Here is a 20,771-nt window from a genome sequence, read left to right as displayed (position 1 = left end):
GCTAAGGATGTCTGACTGCAGTTTAGGCCTGCTCCCTGCTGGCAAGTGGACATCCCCTGAGGGCTGACGGCTACCAGAGGGATGTCTGATTGCCATCTTAGGCCCAATCCCCCGGGGAGCAGGACTAAGCCAGCAGGTGGTCATCCCTTGAGGGGTCCCAGACTGCGAGAGGGCACAGGCTGGGCTGAGGGACCCCCCATCCTCCCCGAGTGCACAAATTTTTGTGCACCGGGCCTCTAGTTTATGATAAATGGTCAACAAATGATTGAATAAATCAAAACAAAATGGAGAAACATTCTTAATATGAAAATAAGCTTGAAGTAGTTCTGAGCTTCTTCATCACTGTGGTAATTGCAGGAATATCAAAAGCACCTATTATATTGTTACTAGAGGCCCGATGCATGAAATTTGTGCAAGAGTAGGCCCTGGCAGCCCTGGCTGCCTCAGCTGTCCACGCAGCCCCGGCTTCATCCAGAAAGTCATCCAGACAGTTGTTCCGCTGTTCAGCCATTCAGTCAATTTGCATATTATGCTTTTATTATTATAGATTAATTTCTAAATTAATTCTAACATTAAAAATTAACTATCATAAAATCTCCAGCAAAATTTAAATTTAAAAAATTAGTAAAAGTAATGTATTTATTTGTGTGCATATGTGTATGTGTAAAAACTAGGATATACATAAAAATGTTAATGGTGTTTTTTGTGATTGTTAGAATTATAGGTAATTTTTATTAGCTGTTTTGTGCTTTCCTATATTTAAAAATTTTCCCATAGTGAATATTTATCCCTTTTTATATGAAAAATAGTGACTGCTAATACAAAAATAAATTTATTATAACACATAATTCAGAAGTAAAATTCCCTCTTTTCTTTTTAGTTTTACCCCAATAAACTAAGGTATTATATAGGAGCTATGAATATATGCTCTTTTTCTCAAAAAAAGGTAAGGTAAAAATTCTAAAAATATATATTGAATATGATAAACTACTAACGAGAAATATCAAATAGAAATTATAGAATCTGGAAATCCATACTGATATATTTTATTTAAACCAATACTGAAGTCTTTCTTATTTCAGAATTCTATAGTAGAAAAAATTTAGTCATTATGCCATAAATAAACTATTTTATTGTACATATATTTTTAAAATGTTTATTCTCACATGTAGGCATGTTCACTAATGAGAAAATAGAAATTTAAAATTAGAGAAAAGACAAGTTTCATAAAAGGAAAACTATCCTGCTATGTTTCCAGATAGACTTTAGGTACCCAACAGCTAAAGTGAGTCTTTTTATTATTTTACTCTGATTTATCCACACAAAAAGAGGGGGGAAAAACAAAACAATGAAAACACTTGCCCAAAGCTAAAATCTTCACCTGTGAATGTTTTCAGAAAAAAAAAACACAAAAAAACAAACGATTACTTTTTTAAAGAAGCTTAAAATTGACGTTGTAACAATAACAGAAAGGACTTACATAACTTAAGTCTAAAATTTTGTGAGACTTCTGATATTGTTGCCTAAAGCACTGACATCAATATTAGATATATATGTCCACTAAAGTTTATTTTATGCTATCATTTCTCTATAAGCAGAGGCATTAATATGCTCATGTCACCACCCATCAAACCAGAAAATAACTGAATAGGCAATTATCACACAACTAGAGGCCCAGTGCACAAAAATTTGTGCACTCGGGGGGGGGGGGTGGAGGGTATTCCCTCAGCCCGGCCGGTGCCCTCTCGCAGTCTGGGACCCCTCAGGGGATGTCCACCTTCTGGCTTAGGCCCACTCCTCAGGGGATTGGGCTTAAGCTGGCAGTCAGACATCCCTCTGGCAGCCCGGGAGCCCTTGGGAGATGTTCACTTGCCAGTGGGAAGCAGGCCTAAGCTGCAGTTGGACATCCTTAGCGCTGCTAAGGAGGCAGAAGAGGCTCCCGACACCACTGCTGTGCTGGCAGCCATCAGCCTGACTTGTGGCTGAGCAGAGTTCCCCCTGTGGGAGCGCACTGACCACCAGGGGGCAGCTCCTGCATTGAGTGTCTGCCCCCTGGTGGTCAGTGTGTGCCATAGTGACCAGTCATTCCCAGTCATTCTGCTGTTAGGGTCAATTTGCACATTACCCTTTTATTATATAGGACTAGGGGCCCGGTTCACGAAATTCGTGCACTGGGTGTGTGGGGGGGGCATGCCCCCTCTCACATACTGGGAGCCCTCAGGCGTTGACACCCATCACCCTCCAATCGCAGGATCGGCCCCTTGCCCAGGCCTGACGCCTCTGACAGAGGCATCAGGCCTGCGCAGGGGACCCTCATTTCCCCACATCACTGGTTCTGCCCCCAGCCCAGGCCTGATGCCTCTGGCCCAGGCGTCAGGCCTGGGCAGGAGACCCCCAGACCCCTCCGATTGCTGGCTCTGCCCCTTGCCCAGGCCTGATGCCTCGGCCAGAGGCGTAGACCCCCATCACCCTCCGATCGCCTGATCGGCCCCTTGCCCAGGCCTGACGCCTCCGCCAGAGGTGTTAGGCTTGGACAGGGGACCCCCATCTCCCCCCCATCACTGGCTCTGGCCCCCGCCCAGGCCTGAGGCCTCTGGCCCAGGAATCATGCCTGGGCAGGGGACCCCCATCTCCCTCTGATCGCTTGCTCCACCCCCCGCCCAAGCCTGACGCCTCTGACCCAGGCTTCAGGCCTGGGCAAGGGGACCATCATATCCCCCCAATCCCTGGCTCCACCCCCCACCCAGGCCTGATGCCTCTGGCCCAGGCATCAGGCCTGGGCAGGGGACTCACAGCCCCCCGCCCAGGCCTGTGGCCTCGGCCAGAGGAGTTGACTGTCATCACCCTCCGATCACCAATCACCGGATCAGCCCCTTGACCAGGCCTGAGGCCTCTGGCAGAGGTGTCAGGCCTGGGCAGGGGACCCCCAGCTCCCCGAGGTTGCAGGCTCCGCCCCTGCCCAGGCCTAACGCCTCTGGCCTTGGTGTCCGGCCCGGGCAGCGGGGACCTGCAGAGGCAGCGGCCCCGCGATCGTGGGCTCCGCTTTAGGCCCAGGCAAGGGACCCCTAGCTCCTGGGACTGCCAGCTTCAACCGTGCCCAGCTCCCATCGCTGGCTCCACCCCTACTTCCTGCTACCACTGGCCAGGGCGGCAAAGGCGCCTGATTCTCTGATCATGGCCGCGGGGCCGCCTTTGCCCTGCCCCCCAGCTCTTAGCTCCCCCCTGGGTTTCCGATCACTGTCAGTGGCAGGGGGCTTCTTCCTGCTTTCCCTTTCGCCTCCCTGCATTGTGCCTACATATGCAAATTAACCACCATCTTGTTGGCAGTTAACTGCCAATCTTAGTTGGCAGTTAATTTGCATATAGCCCTGATTAGCCAATGAAAAGGGTAGCTCGTACGCCAATTACCATTTTTCTCTTTTATTAGTGTAGATAGAGGCCTGGTGCATGGGTGGGGGCCGGCTGGTTTGCCCTGAAGAGTGTCATGGATCAGGATGGGGGTACCACTGGGGTGCCTGGCCAGTCTGGGTGAGGGGCTGAGGGTCCTTTTTAGGCCTGCCAAGTCCCCCAGCAGGGACCCTCACCCCATGGGCGTGTGGCCAACCTCTGTGAGGGGCTGATGGCCATTTTCAGGCTGGCCATGCTCCCTAGCGACCCAAGCTCTCAGCCCCTCCTTTTTTTCTTTTTTTATAATGGGATTTATTTATCTTCTATAATTGAAACTTTGTAGCCTTGAGTGGAGCCCAGGTCCCTCCCTGAGTGGAGGTCACGGCTGGCTGGAAGCAGGTATCTGGGATTTATTTATCTTCTGTAATTGAAACTTTGTAGCCTTGAGCGGAGCCGAGGGCCAGCCAGGGCATGTGGGAAGCTTGGCTTCCTCCTTTGCTGGGGGCAACCCAAGCCTCCTCCTTGCTCCAGCTCTGTGGCCGTAGCCATCTTAGTTGGGTTAATTTGCATACTCGCTCCTGATTGGCTAGTGGGCGTGGCTGGTGGGCGTGGCTTGAGCATAGCAGAGGGACAGTTAATTTGCATGTTTCTCTTTTATTATATAGGATTTCTTTCACAATAGTAGAATAGTCACCATAGCCCCCAAAGAAATCTTATTCATTTCACAGCCTATTGAGAAAGAGGAATGGGAGATATTAAAATTGGTATAAGAAGACTTCTGCTTCTGGCTAAGATATGGCACGTTGGGGTAAAGCAATTATTCCTCTGAGAACAACTAGGAAAAAAACAGATAAAATATTTTTAAAAACTCTTTAAAGATATTAGGAAACTGTCATGGCAACCAGAATCCAAGGGAACAATAAATCAGAAAGAAGAGAACTTTGAAGAAGTTGATAATATCTAAGCTCTATTTTCCCTTGGGAGATCTGATCATTCTTGGTACAGGAAAACGAACTGAGAATCCAAGCAGAGGGTCTTAACTAAGAGATAAAGAAGCAAGAAAAACTTGATACATTCATAGGACTATAGACACAGAAATTTGAGTTCAAGTCTTCCAAGGCAGCCAGGAATTGAGGAGCCAGGATCCTAGAGAAAGGAAGGTCAAGAAAAGTGAGACCAACAATTGATGGGTTTCCTCTAGAAAATTTTGCAAATTTTACGCTGCACAAAGCACAGGGTACAAAGCTAAGCAGAAAGATGCTAAAACTCAGTGAAGTTTTTGGAAGTCTCATAGCATTGAAGAATCAAAATAGGAGTTCAAGACATTTTAAAGAATGAGAGACACAAGAGTTGGGACCCAGGTTCTTATTCAGGATCCCTGGGTAGCTGTACCCTTGGGCAGGATGTACCAGGGGAAGCACAACAAGCTTTGTAAAACTGCAATACACACTCACGCCAGTTCAGTCCATAATTGGAATACAACATAAGGAAAAATATGTGGGAATATATGAGTATTGATTATGCAAAACAATAATAGTAATGTAAAATATGTGCAAAATTAAAATGCACTACACAAAAGCACAAAAGTTGACACAAAGTAAATGCAGTTAAAGTGTTTTAAGATCCTTGCCTTGTTTGAAAGTGATAAAACTGCTATGGTAATTTATTTGAGATTATAAAAAGTTAGAGAATACTTCTTGTAGTCGCTAGGGTAACCATAAAAAGAATAAAAAAAGAATATAAAACTAACACATTAATGGATTGGAAAGTTGAATATTAAAATACTAGATTAATCCAAAGAAGGCAAGAAAGGAGAGGAATGGGACATTTTTAAATGGAAATAATCATTTCAGAGAGACAAGTAGAAAATAGTTTGTCAGCATTTTTATCAAATGTAAGTGAACTAAATATTCTAATTAAAAGGCAACACTATTAGACTTGCTAAAAAACTCATTCTGACTTTGTGCAGTTTATGAGGGACTCCCTTACCCAGAATCTGGTTCTCAGCCTGGCAGTCACTGCTCCCAACACTCACCACCTAGGCAGGTCCAGCAGCAGAACTTGCTTTGTTTGCCCAATAAGAATGATACATCATCCAGAGTAAGACTTCTGTTAAACAAGTTCATGTAATAAGATCATCATACACCAGAATTCCAATTTCATTTGCAATGGGAAATAATGTGCAGGATTTAGGATACTAAACTATGCATAAGTAGACCCATAGGTAGGGGAAGACAACATTGAGTAGTTGCCTGTTCCCAGGGAATCAGAGAAGAGGTGGAGGGTTGCAAGTTTCAATACTTAAACATTTGAGGGCATGACACTAAGATAGTTTGCTTCATCCTTTTAGTCCTAGGGATCATCTTGTCATTTGGACTTACATTTTCAAAAATGCCGTGGGTCACAATTTCCTTCACCCAACTTCACACCCGAGAGGTCTATGGTCATTTCCATTGTTTGTTTCAGTGACTGCTCTTCTCTTTTTGTGTCTGATCAGTCTCACCCTCTTGTAGGTCAATCATGCTTTAGATGTGTTAACCCATTACTTCTGGTCATAATTCAAATATCATAGGTTTGGAGCCAAACAACCCCGAGGTGAAAGCATATCTGTGCTTACTGTTTGCGGATCTTAAAATAGAGTTTTGTAAAGCAACCTTACTTTTTTATTTTTACCTTTTAAGCATTTATCTCTGTTCACTGTCTTCACCCCAACTGGCAAAGCCTTAGGTCAGGCCACTATCATCTTCCACCAGGACGCTGTGGCAGCTCTCCCCGGCCCCACTCCCACCCCAGAGCCCCAGCCTCTCACCTTGCTCTCCTCACACTGAGCTTGGGGTGCTAGTTCTAACACACACACTTCTCACTGATCGCACTGCACCACTGCTTTGTCACTTTAGCAGCTTTCCATTGTTCAGAGGACCAGATCCAAGCTCCTAAGGCCTGTGATCGGGTCTCAAGTGATCTGATCTCAGCCGACCCTTCCAGTCTCTTCTCATCACACTTGCCTTTTTTCTCACCTCCAGGCATCCTGGAATTATTTCATTTCCTTCAGCCATTAATGCTTTTTCCAGCTTATAGCCCTTTACACTTTTATTCCTTGACTTATCTACCCAGTCCCCGCTTCCTTTCTTAGCTAACCTCTTTGCTCCTTTAGAAGTCTTAGCTGAGATAAAACTTCTTTGGGGGAATGTTTCCAGCTTCCATGCACTAAGACTGGTAAGATCCTTCTAATCCTTAAAAGAACTCACTACACTTGTGGTTACTCATTCAATTTCTGGTCTCCTGGCTAGATTTCAACTTCCACAAAGCCTGGGCCAGATCTGATTTGTTCACCACTTATTTCCTGCACTTGCCCCAATGCCTCATAGTAGGTGCTTTAAAATCATTTCCTGAGTAAATGAGTCTTCAGTGCTTCTCTTCCCAGACTTAAAAAGTGGTGTCAGACCTTGAAACCATTCCAACCATCAGAGAAGAACTGATTTTATACTAGGATCAGCTCTAGAATAACTTTTGGCTTTAAACATTTGATGCTAAACAAATACTTTCTATAGGAAATTATAGTCAGCCCTATGAAACCTTTTTTTTTCATTTTGCTAATATGCTGTGGTCTCTCTTGCCTCCTCATTTCCCTCTTCCCCCGCTCCCCACATAGCCTCTGCCTAGAACACTCTCTCTGTATCTTCCCCCACTTTAACCCACTACTTGGGGTAGCTTTTAGCTAATGGAACCATGGTCATAGTTCTTTTTCGACTTAGTATTGACTTTTGAGGCCTTCTCTGACTCAAAGGTCAATAGTAGAGGCCCCTACTATATGTCTCCTAAAAGAACATTCTCCCCCTCCTCTGACATAGGACTTCATCCTGTCACAGGATTATCCTCAGGTTTCTTGCTGGTGTCCTCCACTGCACTTGAAGTTCTCTGAGGTCATGGACCATACAATAGATCTTTACCAGCAAATTGTCCGCAGTCTGTACAACAATAACCCCTCTGTATATTTTTTAAACAAAGGACTGGATTATGAAAACCTTACTAAAATCACCTGACATGCCTGCAAGAAAACATAATCAATGGCTAAGGTCACAGAGCTGGCTGCTGAAAGAACTACAGCCATTCCTCTACTCCCTCACCCCACTCCTGCCCTCTTGTCATAATTTCTTTTGATTTTGATCATATAGGTCTTAATTTTTTTCCTTTGTTAATGTGTTTTTTACTCCTCATCCCATATCTACTTAAGCCAAATAACATAATCAGTGCAAAGTCTGGTTAAGTAGAAAGTGATACTAATTCTCACAGTGCTTGAGAACATTTACTAGGAGCAAGATAACAGTATATATTTTCATAACTGGAAAGTCAGGGAAAGGAAAGTATTTCCTATTGTTATTGATTTCTTTTAAGCAAGTTGTTTTTCAATATGGTTAGCAGTATCACTAGGGACTTGGCTTAATTTTGTTAGCAGCAGACTCCTCATTTATCTTAAAAATAATCTGCATAGAGGGTATTAAGTTGCCTTCAACTATAGGAGGTTTCTCTTTACCCCTTTAAAATAAAATCAAATAACAGACATTTTGGGGTTAACTTTATTAAATATTAGCTAATTTTCTTTTACTATTCTACTCGAGGCCCGATGCACAAAATTTTTGCAAGAGTAGGACTTCCTTCCCCTGGCTGCTGGCACCAGCTGCCCTCTGGCACCCGGGACCCAGGCTTCCCTCTCAGCCCCAGCTTCATCAGGAAGGTCATCTAGAAGGACGTCGAATCGAATTAGCATATTATGCTTTTATTATTATAGATTAAGGACAGTTAGCAAGTAATATTTCATTGTTGTCCTGTAATTTGTCACATATTTTAATTCATTCAGAAAATAATGTTGTAATGCTCTGTTTTCCTTTAAAATAATCTTTTGTCATCCTCTTTGTTCCTCTTTTTTTTCTTTTCATTTTGAGGCCACTGAGGAGCATTTTATAGCCAGGAATCTCTAGAGAAGGTCTGGTTGTTAAATTTGTTTGATTCTACATCTCACACCTGCATAATAAATGGTGTGCCAGAGCCACGGTGTTTTCTTTTCCCTTCACTGGCATATGTACTGGAATTTGGGATATTACTCCTGTTTTCATGGATAGGTGATTAATTATTTGGCTGGCTGGCTAGCCACCACTATGTAGGTTTTATAGTTCCTTTTTGTCAATGTTTCTAAATATAAAGTGCTGGTACTTACAAGTGACTTATTCAGATGGCAAGGGAAAAAGGATAGGGATTGGGTGGAGATGGGATTACCCTGGTTTAGACACTTACAAGGCTTCTGCTCATCTCAAATCATACCCCTCTCTCTGTGAATTGCCTCCCCGATCCTACTCATAGGGAACAGGAGTGATACTTCTCTGGAAGACAGTTTTATACTCAGTGACTCCACCCTTTGTCCATTACAAACTTGACCTCAGAGGATAGACCGCTGAGCCCAGTTGAACCAATCAGTCTCTCTCTGTGTTCTGTAGAACCACCTGGGTAGAGGAACTGAAGCAGTATCTTTGGTCTCTCCTGAGACTCACCATGAGGGTCCAAGAAATGAACAAAGCAGATCTATGAGGAGAACATAAGAAGGCATGCAGGGAGACAAAGATGATATCGAGGCCTGGAGCCTTTCTCATTAGGAATCCAGTCCCACACATGGCCCAGAAATGTTCCAAACCTTGTTACTGGGAGATACCTGAAATTGTTCCTTATATTATTTCTATTAAACACTCCACTTTCCTTTGCTTAGGCTATTCAATTGACTTCTATAACTTGCAGTCAAAGGATTCTAATTAATGAGCCTATAGGCTCTGTTCTCATGATCTGAAACTTCCAAATCTACTGGTACTCTCTCCTTAATTTCTTCATTGTTCAAGTTGCTAACATTTTTACACTTGAATTAGCTTTAGAAACACATTGTTCACATATTACCCTTTTGAGTAGGTAACACTATACTAGTACACTGGGCACTAAAACTGACAGATGGAATGCAAATGACCTCATCTCTCTTTAGCTGTGGCCAAGCATGGACAGGTTGCCAAGCCATGCCCAACAGGGTGCCCTTCCTCATACACATCTCACACAGAGTAACACTTGCATGCCTCCACTTTCAGCAGATACACAGCTCCTCCGTTCTACACAGCATGGATATTCTGAACTGATAATAATGATGCATGCCCTCAGTTTTTAGAACTCTCTGTACATGAAGGTGTAATGCAGAGTTCTATGTTAGTATATAAACTCTATATTAATGAGTCAGGCTTCCCAGCATAAACCATATGATCTCTCTTATATTTTCAATGTTTCTTTCTCTATAGCAGTGGTTCTCAACCTTCTGGCCCTTTAAATATAGTTCCTCATGTTGTGACCCAACCATAAAATTATTTTCGTTGCTACTTCATAACTGTAAAGTTGCTACTGTTATCAATCATAATGTAAATATCTGATATGCAGGATGGTCTTAGGCGACCCCTGTGAAAGGGTTGTTCGACCACCAAAGGGGTCGCGGCCCACAGGTTGAGAACCGCTGCTCTATAGGCTCCTTTCCCAGATATTACAAACAAGCTTTAATTTGTCCTCTATTATACCACTTATTTCTTTTCCTTGGCTTCCTTAAATACTATCTAAACATCTTAACTCCTTTAATGCCAAACTCCTCAACTTATTGCAATAAAAATTCTACCCACATTCCACCCTTAAAACCAGTCAAAAATAACCATAGTATCTCCATCCTTGGGTATCTCAAGGATCCCAAGTTTTGACTTCTGTTAACGGACTGAATGGTTGTGCCCGGCCTGCTAATCATATGTTGAAGTCCTAACTCCCAATGTTATGATATCAATAGATAAATCTTTGGGAGGTAATTAGGGTTAGAAGCGATCATGAAAGTGAGGGCCTCATATGGGATTAGTGCTCTTGTAAGAGACACTAGGCAGATCTTCCTCCCTTTCTCACTTCCCCTGTGCCTACACAGAGAAGAGGTTATGTGAGCACACAGCTAGATGGCAGCTGTCTGCAATCCAAGGGAAGAGGTCTCACGAGAAGTCAACCATGCTGGCACCCTGACGTGGACTTCCAGCCTCCAGAATTGTAAAAATTATCTGTTCTTTAAGCCACCCAGTCTGTGGGATTTTACTATGGCAACCTGAGCTGCCTAAGACACGGTCTCCTCCTTGGTTTCCATGATACTGCAATTCCTCTGTTTCCTCATTCTGTTTGATTCCTTTTTTTTTTTTAACACCTTCTGACTGTCCTTATCTCTCAAGTGTGTTTCCTAATGTTCTTCCTTCTATTTTCTTCTTTCCTTATGTCATATCACCGCTTTGGCCTCTAAATATTCTAACTGAGCCCTCAAATCTAGAAATCTGGCTCAGACCTTTCTCTTGACCTCCTGACTTAAATTTCTAAATAACTTAAAATGTTTCTATTTGGATGCTTTTATAGCATTTTCAATAGATAAATCTGAAACCCAATCATCAACATCTCCCCAGTCTTACTCCCATAGTTCTGATCTTTTTCTTACGGTAGCTGTATTTTTTCTAGTCACCCAGGCTCAAATCATGAGAGTGGTATTTTATTTTTTATTCCTTCCTTCCTCTTCCAAAATCAATATTTCAATTCTAATAAATGAAGTTCAAAAAACTCTTTGCATATATGATGCTTTGGATTTGACTTTCATTTCACTACTCTAGTTTAAGACTTTTATCTTTAACCTGTCATTTGGATTATTATAGCACTCTATTAAAGCATCTTTCTACAGTCGATCTCTTCCCCCCAAAAAAGCTTACTCATGATCATAACACTTCATAAAAATCTTTACTGCATCTTGTAGTTTATATACACAAATATCTAAGCTTCTTCTTAGAACAATTGATCATTATCTGTAATGTGTCCTCTTTCTGCACTTACATATTTACCCACCACTATACTTCTCCATGTACTTCATTCATACCATGTTGTGGCCTGAAAATGCATTAACGTGCTGAACTTTCACTTACATTATTTTCCATATGAGAAATGGTCTCATCATAGCATAGTTTCTCCTGTTGAAAAACATCCTTTAAGGTCAACTTAAAACTCCACTTTTATTAAGAAATCTTTTCTCTTCTTTCCATAGATACTACTCCACTAGCTGACCTTAATCTCTTTCTTCCCTGAACACTCATAAAATTACATTGGTCCTTTATTATGGCACTTATACCAGTATACTTTGTCAGGGTTTTAAATGTCTCCCTTACTATGTTGCAAGATTGGTGCAGTCAGTTTCTGCCTCTTACATCTTTTTTTATCTTGAATATTACCTAACACTAATATTATAAAGTGCTTCTAAGATTACTGTTGAAATAATGATTGACTGAATATATGAATGAATAATCAGTAGGTATTCCATAAATATTACTATGAAGCAGTAAAATTTTATGACAAGTACTTTGTTTTGATATATCTTATGTTATTTGCTATAGAAGTAAGTGAAGAATTGTAATAACTTTTAATGACATTTATTGTGTTATTAGGGGGAAAATAACTTCAAAATGACAGATTTTCTCATTTACAAGCTAGAATAGTAAATGAGTTCTTTCTATAAAAGAGAACCTGTTATTTCTATTTGATTGTGATGTCTGTTGGCTCGCTATCACATTTCCTTTCATAATCAAAGGAGGAAAGACAAATTCAAATCCTTATCCAGGGCATAATCATTAATGCTGCATGATTATTTACTTCTATTTGTGGACAAAAGTGTTTCTAGCAGACCAAGAGTAAAATTTCTTCATAGCATCACTCCATTTAGTATTTCACTTAGTTCTTGTACTCAGTAGAAACATATATTCAAATGCTTAAAAAACAATCGTAAGAACATAATAATATTCTATTTATTTAGAAACCTAAGTTTTAAAATTATTTGCTTGCATCATTCTAATGAATTTTTTATTGTAATTATTTTAGTTTTGCATAGTTATACAGGTCATAGAAGTGTATCATCACATTTTAGTTCCATGTGCCATCAAATTATTTGGCACTCATTGAGGTTATTTATCCAGAAAATAACTAGAAATGTTAGTTTGACATTTAGTCATTGATATAATTTTTCTTAAAGGAAACATGTCATTTACATAATATTTTATTTTTTTCAGTTGCATAATGTTAACTCATTTTGGCTTTAAAGGGAAGCGATAAATCACTTGGATCTAAATAATTTAATTGTGACTATCTATGAGTTTATATCTTTCTTCTACTGCCAACAAAGAGAATTTTACCAATATCTTTACATTAGGTTAGGCCTGGATATTTTCCCATTCAAATACATTAACCTAACAGTTATAGAAATTGCAATTGTCAAGGCAAATATACTATTCAGTTAATATTCCAAGGTAGAATTATGTTTTATAGGACTTCTGACTATAAGCAACTCAAGTAACCCAGACAACCATTTTATTGATATTACATTTTAGAATATGTAAAACAAGTGCCCAAACCTTTGGTTGAGTCAGATATTTGGCTGTGAATGAAATAAAAAAAAATTGAAGTAAACTTTGCAAAAACAGACCCACAATGTCATCCCACCCATGTATCTCAGAAGCAGCCTGTTATGAGAATGCAGTCAGACTTGTAACTCCTCAGAATAATATTCAAACAGATAGATCAGTTGGAAGCTCTTCATTACAGCATCTGTTCTGTGTTTATAGCTATATCTGCAGACTGCTGAACACCCTCGGTGCACCATAAACGCAGGAATTACACATCCAGAATGGTAATAAACTCACTGGGTGATGTGTTTGTTCTCTAGAGTTTTCAGCCCCTTTCTTGTATTGGCAAGACTGCTAGATTTTTGTTGCTGTAGAAAATATTAGATTGTTTGTAGTTTTTGTGACTCTGGTGACAAACCAGGAAAACATAACAACAATAAAATGGTAAAAACACAGGCACTGAGATTATTGTTACATTTTAAAATTGCAGCCTCAGAGAGAGTTACAAGAGAAGCAACAGTAGAATGAATAAATGAGACACATGAGTAAGAGAATGGTTCTTTTCCATAGAAATTTAGTCTCAAATGCCCTCTATGAGTCAGCTTAGCTGTGTGGCATACTTTGGAGAAGCTACAGACTGTACTAAAAAGCTGCATGATATAATTATTAATTAGAAGTATCTTTCTTACTGTAATAATCTGATAGTGCCTGATCAATTACAGCCAATAATTAAGCAACTTACTGGTGAAACCAGCATTTCCTAGAGAACCATTTCAATTTTGACTAAGCTGATTTTTCTCTCAAAAGCAGGATCCCAAATGAAATTACTTTCAAATTCAAAACAGTGAAGGGAATATTGTCAGCGTATGAGGAAAGCATCTGCAGGTGTGAGAAAGTGATCAGAATGTACTGCAATGCCTGGCTGTGATAGAGGTGCTAAGCCTCCTTAAAGTGACATCGGCCAGCTTCATCTTTTCCCAGCAGCCAGCACTGTGTACTCTCCATCAGCAGTCACTGCTCTCTTGGGCAGGTCCCAATACTGTCTGTACACAGAATCACGGGGAGAGCTCTCATCAATGCACGTTCTTGGTTACCAACACAAGCTGTCTCGATCACATAGGTTCTCTCTTTTCATTAAGTGGTTGGAAGCACAGCTTCCATTAATGACCCCTGGCCAAACATCAAATGAAAGTTTCTGAAGAACCATAATAGAGGCAGACAAGTTAGGAACATGGAGCTAGACATGGGTGGATGGTGGGACGGAATCCTCATAAAGCCATATGGGATGTGAAAAAGAATGTCTCTTAATTCCTTTAAATACTCCAGTTTAAAGAGTATTTTCTCCCTTATTTTCATTTCATTTCCTCTTGTTCCTTTCTTCTGAATGAAAACTGTTATGCCACTTTACATCTGGACTCTGTGGTTACGGTCTATTTTTTTCTCATTTAATGGCATTGATGGTTTGCTCTCTCGTATCGCTGGTAATCCCCTGCCAGGAGGCTGCTACTGAGGGGTGCTGGGTAGCATAAAAACCATGGCAAGGGCAAAAAATGACTAAGCAACTTGGATGATCAGCATCCTATGAAGAACTTGAAATTGATACAATGAGAACTAGGTATAAATTATTGTCTTCGTCCATAATGCTAAAAAAATTTAGGGATGTCCTTATTTGAAATAACCTTAGGGATTTCAAAAATATATTTTTCCATAGACTGTCTCATCTGATCATCAAACCAATGACAGGATTTCTGTAAAAGATGCTCATGGTGCTGCGTGGCAAGTAAAAATACAAAACTAGAAATTTAAGGCATGTAGATTTTTTGACATATGTTAAGATGAGAAATGTTATGCCAGTTAAGACATAGGCAAAGAATGGCTAAGTGAAATTATACTTCAGAGTTACATAAATTCACAGTGTCTGTTTCCTCATCTACAAAATGGAGAAAAATAACACCAATCCCTCTTATCTTGCTTACTTGTCAGGTAGGTGGAATAGTTATAAAGCAATGTATACATTATAATAATTACTACTAAAAGTCTTCATTTTAAAGGATTGTTTCAAAACGTAAAATAATACTGTTAATGGGGAAATTTATCTTTGGACAATTCAATTACCTTTAGAGCTTCAAGCATCCATGTCATTTTTAAAATAGTAAATGTTACATGAAATTTACTTCATGGATCTCAGAAAAGATGACTCATGCAAAATTTAGCATATGCTTATTTGCAATGCAGAGTCAGGAAGAAGGTAGGAAAGTGTTTATTATGTAAACTACTCAGAAAAATTACCAGAATAGAATAATCTGGAGTTTGATGTTCACACTGATTCTCAAGTTTGGGGCTCATCACCTTTATGTGGTTCTTAATTCTTTTGGTACTTTATGGCTAAGAATGTTCTGATCATGACCTTGCAGTTGAGATAATTCAATTAATATAAAGAATTATGGAGCATCTTTATTACAGTATACATTAAAGTTCAATAAATAAGAGGGTCATGATATTAAGGGAACTTAATTTAGGACATACTTGGTGCTCAGTTGTAGTCAAATTTTGAAAAATTTCTCCAAGTGCTTAATTCTCTTCCTCTCACCCCAGATTAGTGATGATGTGGCTGTAGAGTGATAAAAATAAATCACAAAAGATCTTCAACCATAGTCTAAACTAGAAATTAGAACCAGAGTTTGCACCTCTGACCCAGCCCCATAGAGGTGTTCATGTTCCACAGAGAGAAGACCCACATGAAAGGGAAAACATGATTGGAAGAACAGAAGCTGCAGATTCTAGGTCAGAATATGTTCAGCGGGTTGGTGCTTCATGCCCCTTGCTCTTTCAAAGGAATGAAAACAAGAAGATAATCCTAATCCAACAGAATGTGAAATTAGGAAAAAAAAACAAGAAAATGTTAAGAAAAAACATTAGGAAAAGTGAAGAACATGATTTAGTCAAATAGAGAAAAAAAGAAAATGAGAGAGGAAGAGAGAGAGAGAGAAAGAGAGAGCGAGCAAACCCGATCAGATTACTCACTTGGCATTCCCTGCCCCTGGCTTCTTTCTTCGGAAAATGTTGAGGAAAGTGTTGGAGCGGCAGGGCAGCTTGCCGTCGCCGACATGCATGCGGACTACATCAGAGGTGGTGAAGGCACTGCGGACGTTCCTCTCCGGCTTGGCAATAATGATGTACATCTTGGGAGTGAACATGCACCCCAGGGCCACCGTCACACTGAGGCTCACTGCAAAGCAGGTAGTGATGATCTTGTAGTTGCTTCCAAAGTAAATGGGCACAAAAGCCAGCCAGATGATGCAGGTGGTGTACATGGTGAAGGCGATATACTTGGCCTCATTGAAGTTGGCGGGCACGTTGCGTGTCTTGAAGGCATAGTAGGTACAGCTCATGATGAGGAGTCCATTGTAGCCCACAGGGGCCACCACACCCAGGTTGCTGGTATTGCAGATAAGGTAGACTTCCTTGATACTTGGGTATGACAGAATGGGCATGGGGGGCTCCATGATGATCAGGGTTACCACCAGGGTTAGCTGCACGCTAATCAGAATTGAGGCAATGATCACCTGGGCCCAGGCACTCATGAACCTGGGCTTCCGGGTGCAGATCTTCTTCTTGCTGCCAGCTAGGATGCGCGCAATGCGATTGGTTTTGGTCACTAAAGCAGAGTAGCACATGGCAGAGGAGAGGCCAACCAGGAGGCGCTGGAGGTAGCAGGATGTGGTGGTAGGTTTGGCAATGAGAGTGAAAGGGCACACGTAACCCAGGAAGATGCCAGCTAGGATAATGTAGCAGAGCTCTCGACTGGAAGATTTGACTACTGGTGTGTCCCGGTACAGCACGAAGATGAGAGTGACAAACAAGGTGACAAGGATGCCCAGGCAGGAGAAGGCAATAGCTATGATGGATTCTATATTGCTCCATTCCAGGTAGCGGACAGGGATAGGTTCACAGCCTGTGAGGGGAAAAGTAGATTTAAATTGAATCTAAGATTTCTACTGATCAATAGTAACAGTGCTTTCTAGTTTCTAGAGGCATAGCTAAATTCACATCTTCCATGATTTATGTTATCTTAATGCTTTAAAAAATGCTTCACTATTACACAAATAAAAATACATTATTGTTTTCTCTGGACAGTTATGTTCTTAAACCTAATTGCATTACAATCCTAATATGACATACTTGAATCTATAAAAATGAACCTCTTTATCTAATACCAGCATTATAAATGAATGACACTCTATGGGTGAAACTTGGTTCTACACTTTTAGAAAGAGAAAGACTATGTTTTCAGTGGGGGTTAAATGGTGCGAATGTGTTAGATAGGTTAGTAAGAAATAAACTAATACAATTTTTATTTTCCTGTAGTTGTTGCCTAGGCAGTGATGGCGAGCCTATGACACACGTGTCAAAGGTGACACGCAAACTCATTTTTTTGGTTGATTTTTCTTTGTTAAATGGCATTTAAATATAAAATAAATATCAAAAATATAAGTCTTTGTTTTACTATGGTTGCAAATATCAAAATATTTCTATATGTGACACGGCACCAGAGTTAAGTTAGGGTTTTTCAAAATGCTGACATGCCGAGCTCAAAAGGTTCACCATCACTGGCCTAGAAGCAAGTCCAGCTTACAGACATTTTTTTTTTCTTGGCCAGCACAGTGTTTTAAACAATAATTTCACTTCAATTTTTTAGAAGAATCCACATTGTCCTATTTGTCACATATCATATTATTTATTTCAAGTCTCACCTCATTATTTATGTCTGATCTGTATGTGGCAATTAGGAGCCTCTTAGTTATCAGCCTCTACCAGACATACCAAGGAAGAATGAAATCTCCTTTCACCCATCTCTTGAAAAGAGAGACAGAGCTGTGTTCCTAAATGCCTGGCTAATCTTTTCCTTCGAGATGGAAAATAAAGTCTTTTTTTTTATTTCACACTGAGAGAAAAATGTCTCAGGTCCTGGAGACAACTCCTTAACAGAATTTTGTGTTTGGTCTATGCCTGTATTTCCCAAATTGTGAGAATAAAAATATTTCCATAAATTTAGGAGAAGACATTGTTCTGTAGGCATGGTAACCTGTTCAGTTAATCAACACCACCACCCCTCGGTGACCATGTTTTTAGGTGCCATCCAATCGGTATCAGCACTTGTTTCTGATAAACACCCAATCAGGAGTAGATGCACATTTAACAAATGAGTGCCAACTATTCACAAGCACAATCTCTTGACCGATCTTAGTGGCCTCTCTCTTGTCTGTCAGGGTTTGTCTATGAAGGTCTCATCCTCTTCTTGGAAGAACTTCTGATTCCTATAAAAAGTCACATTTTAATTTTAAATCTTCTAATTTCCTTGATGAGTCTGTAAAAGATGATCTTTTTTTTTAAATACCAGCATCAGAAAATTTAGAAAGATGATTAAATAGAATATTTAGAATAACAATGATCATTAGGGAGAACTTTTGATATGACACAATAAATTAAAATATATGAAAGGTTTTGTAGACAAATTAGGAAATAAAATACTAAATAGTTAATATTCAGCTTCTTAATTGGCATACTGAAGTTGCTAAATAAAATTTAAATTCCAATGTAGTCTTTGTCAAAGCCTTGGTAACCTTTTGAAAGCAACCCTCTCTGCATTTCTCGTTTTCTATGTAACTTTACCTGATGTTTTTTTAATGAACTGTTCTGACATCAAAGTTTTCATTAGAAAAGAATACTGAATTTTAAATTTGGAGAATACAAGTCATATCTGTGGAAGTTGAATTAACCCCTGAGCCAATTTAAGAGCTATAATTAATGGTTTTCCTAAATTTTAGAGATACAGGCAAAATATTTTCTGAAAAATTCAGGAATTTTATTAGATATTCATTGTTATACTCTATAGATATATACCAACTAATTCAATTAATTGTTAGCCTCATGGAGGAAAATGTTTAAAGGCAGCAGACTAGAAAAGAGAAGATTTAAATAACACAGTGGTGTAAAATTTTAAAAATAAAAATGCATTACATAAGGCAATTTCAGAAGCTCTTCTTTGCTAAAGATTCAAAGTTATAAACTAAATAAAGATTGAAGACAGGCTTTAGGAAACCTTCAAATAATTCTGGGGTGGGCTCAACAACTGAGAGAAGGACTAATCTTCTCTTCCTATAAGTGGGCTCAAACCTGAATTAGGGGAATCAAACCAGAGAAAAATGTTAAAATACATAATTACTGACTCATAAATATTCTATATGTGACTAGACATTTAGATAGAATATCAAAGTAAATAAACTAGAAATTAATGTAATTGTGGATCTTTAGGTAAAGCAACAAATAAGATAATGATTTTCATCTGGGTAACCGACTCTCCTGCCATGTTGCAAGGAACCGAGATTGGTCCCCATCCAACAACCAGGAAAACACTGAAACTCTAGTCCAAAAACCTTTGAGGATTACATTCTCACAATTACCACACAAGTGGGATTGGAAGTCTATCCTTCAGATTAGACCCCATCCCTCGCTGACACCTTGATTTTAGGCCTGTGAAAAATCATGAAGCATGCCGAAACCAGTTTGGCTCAGTGGATAGAGCGTCGGCCTGCGGACTGAAAGGTCCCGGGTTCGATTCCGGTCAAGGGCATGTACCTGGGTTGTGGGCACTTCCCCAGTGGGGGATGTGCAGGAGGCAGCTGATTAATGTTTCTCTCTCATCGATGTTTCTAACTCTCTATCTCTCTCTCTTCCTCTCTGTAAAAAATCAATAAAATATATATATATATAAAAATCATGAAGCAGAGAACCCAGCTAAACTATGTCCATATCCCTGACCCACAGAAACTGTGAGATAATGAATGTGTGTTTGTTGTAAGCTACTAAGTTTTGAAGTGATATAGCAATAGATAACCAATTTGCCCATTAAAATCAATTTCTTAATTCAATAGCCAATGCGTAAGGACAACTGAAGGCATAAACTGAATTGGTCAAAATATGTTTAGGTTTTGTACAAGGTTGTTTAAGTGTTATCATAAGTAATAAAACCCTATTAAAACAGCCAACATTTTCTACTAGTTAATTAGCTAATTATGAATTGTTGTTTCTTCTCCTTCCTATATTACTATCCACTCATATAATATTAATCAATGTAGAAAAATCTCAGGGTTGTGTTTATGTCACTTAAGAAGTGTCCCTACCCAGAAATGAATTTTAAACAACCCAGTACTATTTTTCTTATACTAAAAATAAAAAGGAAAACTACCAGATTTAATATATAATAAATAATCTAATAAGTATTACAAAATGCAATACTACCACAATCCAAACTTTTCTAAGAAATAAATTGTGGCCCCCCGGTGGCATAACAAATTGTTAAAAGAAAATAACAGATATATAAACTAATAGCTGGGATGCTTCCAGAATGATTCACTTATTTAACATAAGATAGGAACTTTTTAAAACAAGTCTTCAGGTACTTTTTAAAAATTTAAAATAATGTCAATTTTTTATACATTGATGCTATGTAAAATAATTGCATTCAGAAAGCAATTATTGAGCTCTGCAGTAAAAAGGTACTATAAAAACATTTAAAAATATATAATAGAAATGTTTTAGAGATGATCATGCTAAACAGACTGCTCTGACTAGAAATCTTTACACAAGGGCCTCACATAAAATAACAAACAATTTGTTCCAAACTCTCTGGACAAATGAAAAGGAACCTTAATATTGCTGGAGGTTAAATCCCTTAGTGATTTTAATCTGAGTTTCTTTTTTCTTTTTCTGAGTTTAGAATTCAAACCTTTATTTGTGCTACTAGAGGCCTGGTGTACAACATTCATGCACTAGGGGGTGGGGGACCCCTCAGCCCAGCCTGCACCCTCTCACAGTCCAGGACCCCTTGGGGAATGTCTGCCTGCTGGC

General features: G+C 39.7%; 1 protein-coding gene across 4 annotated transcripts in view; it reads right to left on the bottom strand.

Moving 5' to 3' along the window:
- Window positions 1-20,771, bottom strand: part of GRM1 (glutamate metabotropic receptor 1) — a 323,483-nt gene that overhangs the window by 20,946 nt on the left and 281,766 nt on the right. For all 4 annotated transcript variants that reach the window (XM_059700613.1, XM_059700615.1, XM_059700614.1 and 1 more), the window contains exon 8: window positions 15,885-16,815. In XM_059700613.1, the coding sequence (XP_059556596.1) occupies window positions 15,885-16,815 (931 nt within the window). The remainder of the gene's footprint in view (window positions 1-15,884; window positions 16,816-20,771) is intronic.

This window comes from Myotis daubentonii, chromosome 6 (genome assembly GCF_963259705.1).
Source record: "Myotis daubentonii chromosome 6, mMyoDau2.1, whole genome shotgun sequence".
NCBI classification, from domain to species: Eukaryota; Metazoa; Chordata; class Mammalia; order Chiroptera; family Vespertilionidae; genus Myotis; species Myotis daubentonii.
The sequence above is the reverse complement of the archived record's forward strand: the minus strand, read 5'-3'. Positions and strand labels throughout refer to the sequence as shown.